Source organism: Rhinatrema bivittatum, chromosome 8, assembly GCF_901001135.1.
Source record: "Rhinatrema bivittatum chromosome 8, aRhiBiv1.1, whole genome shotgun sequence".
NCBI classification, from domain to species: domain Eukaryota; kingdom Metazoa; phylum Chordata; class Amphibia; order Gymnophiona; family Rhinatrematidae; genus Rhinatrema; species Rhinatrema bivittatum.
The window spans coordinates 142,707,980-142,713,979 of NC_042622.1; the positions used below are offsets into that span (position 1 = coordinate 142,707,980).

At 44.3% G+C, this 6,000-nt stretch overlaps 1 protein-coding gene across 9 annotated transcripts in view; it reads left to right on the top strand.

Annotated features, from left to right (window-relative positions):
- LTBP3 (latent transforming growth factor beta binding protein 3) overlaps nt 1-5,736 on the top strand; it is a 91,042-nt gene extending 85,306 nt beyond the window's left edge. For all 9 annotated transcript variants that reach the window (XM_029614038.1, XM_029614040.1, XM_029614042.1 and 6 more), the window contains one exon: nt 5,097-5,736. In XM_029614038.1, coding sequence (XP_029469898.1) covers nt 5,097-5,248 — 152 coding nt within the window. In that variant the 3' untranslated portion in view covers nt 5,249-5,736. The remainder of the gene's footprint in view (nt 1-5,096) is intronic.
- Nucleotides 5,737-6,000: the final 264 nt, after the last annotated feature.

Consider the following 6,000-nt stretch of genomic DNA (forward strand, 5'->3'; position numbering starts at 1 on the left):
AAGGATCATTGCGGCCCAACTTGGACCTGAAAAACGTCAACCGTCATCTACGGGTTCTATACTTCCACATGGAAACTCTTCACTCCGTAATAATGGCAGTACAACCGGGAGAGTTTCTAACCTCCCTGGACCTTTCCGAAACCTACCTTCACATCCCAGTCCATCAGAATCACCAGCACTTCCTGCGCTTTGCGATACTGGGTCACCATTACCAGTTCCGAGCGCTACTCTTCGGCCTGGCAACTGTCCCCAGAACTTTCACCAAAATCATAGTGGTCGTGGCGGAAACACTGAGGAAGGAAGTTATTCTGGTACACCCTTACCTGCACGATTGGCTAATCAAGGCAAAGTCTTCAGAAGAGAGCCGGCAGGTGACCAGCAGAGTCAAGAGCCCACTGCAGGAACTCGGTTGGGTCGTGAACACTGGTAAGAGCAGTCTGCAGCCCTCTCAAGCGCAAGATTAGTCATTGATCTTGTAAGTTGCTAAAAATTTAAAGAAATCTAAATAAATAAATAGAATTATTGGTCATATGGATAGATATGGCTTAATAGAGAAGAGCCAGCATGGATTTAGCAAAGGGAGGTCATGCCTTACCAATCTTTTGGAATTTTTTGAAGGTGTGAATAAACATGTAGATAAGGGTGAATTGGTTGATACTGTATCTGGATTTTTAAAAGGCATTTGACAAAGTCCTCTATGAGACTGTTTCTTAGGAAATTAAACAGTAATGGGCTAGGAGGCAGTATCCTATTGTGGGCTAAATGTTTGGTTCTCCTAGTGGTGAAAGGTTAATAGTGGAGTGCCTCAGGCATCTGTGCTGTTTAACATTTCATAAATGATCAGCAAAAGGGAACAATGAGTGCTGTGATCAAATCTGCAGATGATACAAAATTATGCAAAGTAGTTGATGCACGCACAAACTGTGGGGAGCTGCAGAAACTGGGGAAGTGTGCATCTGAAAGGTTAAATTTGATGTGGAAAAGCAGAATATAAATCATATAACCTTAAGTATGTGTGGCAAAACTAAGGTTGCCAACTGGTTCCAGATTTTCAGGACAGGTTGATCCAGTCCTGGTTTACTCCCCTTCATATAGTCTTAATTTGCTTAGGGACTGCAATAGGGAAATCAGAATAAGTCCCAGCATGCAATGGAATAAAACAAGAACTGGATCAACCTGGAACCAGTAGGCAACCCTAGGCAAATCCCTCCAGTTTGTCCACTTAGTTTCCCTGTATAGAACTAAATATGAGCTATCAGTCCCCATTAGTCCTTCCCACCTGAAGGGCTGTGGTTGGATGCCTCAAACCCTATTTAGCCCTGCCATTTTAGAACTCTTTGGGATCAGTTTAAGGAAGCCTTTGAACAGTAAAGGTGTGTAAGTTTTACCCTCTGGTGAGGCCTCCCAGTTTCACCTAGACGGAGTTTCTTTTAGAAGTGATACTTCATCGGGCACTCCTTACCAAAGAGGCCTTCTCCTACTAATTTACAGAAGAGAGATTTTTATGCCTGAAACCTTTTTGGGGTGGTGAAAGGGCTCTCGCCAGGAGACCAAAAACTGAGCCCACTCTAAACCTTAGGTGGGCGAGCCCCAGTGATGGATCCTGCTCTGAGAGACGGCGAGGGCAGAAGATGTGTCCAGGTTAAACTTTAGAAGTATTTTTTGGACTTGACAGTGGGGGGGAGGGTTTTTGATCCCTCCCCCTCCCCCACAAGGATTGCAGAGCTGAAGTAACCTGATCCCATTTGACTTTTCTCCATGAGAAGTCCCCCCTGACATATCAGCTAAGTATGGAAAAACAAGACCGGGAGACCCAGCCAGATCTCTACTATGGGATCAGGACAGGCTGGGTGTCCCAAGGAGAAGATGACCTAAGGTAGGATTTTTACTGTGAAGTTGGGGACCCCCTCCACTAGGATTCCCGGATAGCAGCTGGGTGAGCTTTGTGCATTAATAAATATCACCATGGGGCTCTACCCAGATGCCTGAAATAAAAGGACACCTGCCTATCTAGAACTACACTTGTACCAGCAGACAGAAGTAATTTCAACATTGTGCACAAATGGCTTTATTTAATCCTTACCAATCGGTAAACTTTTATGTTAACACCCAGACCCTGGTCCTGTTTGATTTATCACAGCCTCTCACTGCATAGGAAGCATATACATTATTTAAACATACTGGGAAGCCACACACCATCGTCTGGGCCACAAGCGAGAGCTTACCCCCCAAAAAGACTCCCCTCAGGATTTAGAGTCAAGCATGGGAGCAAATTGGTAGCCGGAGCAGCCCCTGAAGAAAAACAAATATGTTTGTGTGCCCTTGGGATTTAAAACCCAACTAAGGGATACATACTGGAGCAAGTTTGAGAAGGTGTTTCTGTAGTTAAAAGGCTGTTTATCTGTAGATCCCTGCCTTTTGAAAAATGTCCTCCTCTCCTTCCCAGTGTGAGCGAAAGTACACACTCTGTCCATGGCCCGCATACTTTTTTTTCCCATGGAGAGAAAGGGCAATGCTAAGAGCGGGGCTGTCACAGCAAAGTATGACCATGAAGTTTATTTTTAATTCCCCCTGGGCAGGGCCGGCGCAGCCTAGGCAGTCGCCTACGGCACTGACCATTAGGAGGCGCCGAAGAGCAGCCGTGTGAGGCTGTGAGCAGAGCCAGGAGAGATTCGGCGGGCCGAGACCTGGGGGTGGCACGAGCGGGGGGCAGGCACAAGGCAGAAGGTTCGCTTAGGGCGCCTAATTACCCTTGCACTGGCCCTGCCTGTAGGTACTTCCTGGCAGCGAGTTTTCCTTTAAAAGACACAGATGATATGAAAATTAGCCTTTGTGGGGATAATTTAAAAAGCCATTTCAGTGAGTAACAGTGGAAATGGGATTTTTGAAAATTATCTGTCCTATATATGGGTAGAAGAAAGTGCATGGGGCCTCTATGTGCATACTTTTACCTACAGTAGGGAGAGGAGTTCTTGGAGGGCAGGATTTGGACCTATGTACATAACTTTTGAAGTTTCAAAAGTATGTGTGCAGGTTGCCCTGAAAAATACCAGAAGAAACGAGCAGTGCAAATGTATATGTGTACTTTCTTGGGGTAATTTTCAAAGTGAAAGTCTATTGGTTAAAAAAAAAAAATAAAATATCTGCAGATTGTGCACTTATGCGAACAGTCTTAAAATTGCTCCCTATGTGTACATAATGCAGGGTTCCACATTAGGAGTTAGCACCCATGAAAAAGGGCCTTAGAGTCGCTGTGTACAATATCTGAAATGCTCAGCTCAGCTCAATGTTCAGGGGTGTTCAAAAAAGCAAATATGAATAATCTGAAAAGGAATGGAGAATAAAACTGATGCTATTGTACCCCTTGACTATTCGGTGCAGTTCTGGTTTGATCCATCTCAAAAAGAAATGGTGGCATTAGCAAAGGTGCAGAGAAGGGCCCCCAAAATGATAACAGGGATGAAACGGCTCCTTTAGGAAGAAAGGCTAAACAGGTCAGAGCTCTTCAGCAAGGAGGAGAGCTGGCTAGAAGGGCATATGATACACAAATATTTACTGAAATACCAGAAGAATTGCACTTGCAGATCTTTATAGACTTAAGTTTCCTCTCCTTTTCACTCCATCCAACCTTCCAAACAACTTACTACACATATATGCCCTGAAATGAAAACAGCATGTATTACTTACTGGGCTACATCCTCTTCAGAGTATTACTGCAGAATATATGCCAACAAAATGCAACGCCTCATTTTAGATAATAAAAAAGGCAACATAACATATGGCTGAATTGTATCCTTCGCTGAATCTCTTATGACAAGTTCCATATCTCACTACAAGCCAAGCGTGACTTAGGCTTCTTTAGGCGTGCAGATCTAAATTTCACATACATCAGGTCTAACACTTCAGCTTTTCACATCAGAGCAGCAGGTGATTCCTTATCTGTTTAAGCAAACACATCTTTTCCTAATCGCATAAGCTTTCAGCAGTAAGTTTGTGATACAAAAAGGATCACAGACAGGAATCTTTCCCAGTCATAATTACTAATTCCCAAGTTACAAGGACATTCCAAGAGCCATTATTCGCCTGCCACAATCAACATTTACTTGACACAGCTATTCCTGATTTATAAGCTCGCATTGGGGGGGGGGGGGGGGGGGAATATTATCCTGTGTAAAAGCCCTAGCTGTAAGTTCACGTAATGTCACATTTTCTGTAATATGATACAGTAACGCATTACAGACTCGCAGATGTCTTTATCTCATGTGATATTTAAATCTTAAAGAACAGAATATGTCTTATAACTATGCAGGAATCTTAGGACAGAGGTTTATAAAATCATGCCTGGAGTGGAACAGGTAAATAGGGAACGATTATTTATCCTTGCCAGAAGTGCTAAGACTAAGGAATACTCCCACTGACAGCATATTTAAAACAAATTGAAGAAAATATTTTTTCAGTCAAAGCATATGTGGAATTTTATTGCTAAAGAATGTGGTCAAAGTTAATAGTATAGCTGGGTTTAAAAAGGGCTTTGGAGAAGTTTCTGGAGGACAGGTCCATTAACAATTATTAGCGAGACAGGCAGAGAGATCCCACCTCCCTCATCTGAAATTGAACAACAGGGAGGTGGGGATCTGTGTCCTCTAACTGACCCAGATAGGCCACTGGTGGAGACAGGATGCTGGGCTTGATGGACCATTGCTCTGACCCCTCATGGCATTTTTAATGTTGTGGTCATCTTCATTTTATAGTGCTCTGTGAGAGGCAGGCTTTACCAGACATGATTCCGTGTCACTGAAGGACAGGTTACACCAATTCGCGTATTCCTCCTCTTACAGGCAGGAACTTATAGTTGCCATATGATAAGCAGCAGGGACTATATTCCCATGTGTGTGATGGGGTAAAGGCAGGACCGGATGAGTTTGTTCTAGGTGACATGGTCAGATCTGGGGGATCTATGGAGAAGAGATGCCATTGGGTGGGTGGGTGGGTGGGTGGGTAAAGTCACCTGCTACAGGACAAAGGGCCTGCTTGTTCTTTCCTTCTTTCTCCACAACCTAACTGATCCTTCCTCTCTGCTCTGCGTCCCTTCTCAGATATTGACGAGTGCCGGGAGCTGAACCAACGAGGGTTCCTCTGCAAGAATGCTCGCTGTGTGAACACTAGTGGCTCCTACCGCTGTGTCTGTAAGCCTGGCTTCATCCGTTCCCGCCACTCTGGCCTCTGCATACCCCAGCGGAAGAGATGACTCCCTCCCTCCCTCCTCTTCCTGATGCTGGAATCAGTTCCTGAGAGAGCACCAACCCCACCTCTCAGGCACCATCGCCCCTCCGAGCAGAGAGAGAGAGAGAAGGGAACCGCGGCCTTGGAGGCCAGAGATATATTGCGAGAGAGCGCCCACACCGCCAAGCCCCCTCCCTTTACCACATACCTGGAGGGACTTTTTCTCTTACAGACCATTAGGACTGAAAGCAAGTTTTCTTATGTTGCTTTTTTTTTATATTATGTGTTAAATTTAATTTCATTTTTTACTGAAAGTAAACATTTTTACACATTTTCTTCTTTGCTGTACCTGTCTTTCTGCAAGAGACAGGAAAATCTGTTTCATACCAACCTACCTTAAATTAAATAAACATGTTCATTTTTGTTTTTTGGGGGGGGGGGGGGAAGGGGTTGCTAGTTCTTATGTTAATCCTTTGCAATATTCAAAAACAATACAGTATTTTTATTTATGCAGTGCCTTTCAAATATTTGTTGCTGTTTGGAGAGATGGGAGTTAGAAGAATAGGGAGAGGTTGGCTAGAGATTTTGGGACAGAGAGGAAACCAATGTTAGGGGAGTGGCAAGATTCCTGAATGCTGGATGGAAACAAGATGAGGGAAGGAGGACAGCCACGGAGGATTTATACAACAAGGCACTAAGACGGTTGCCATGTTAATCCACTCGAAACAGCGCTGGCAGCACAAAATGCCACCCAGTGTGGCAATCAGGCCAAAAGGT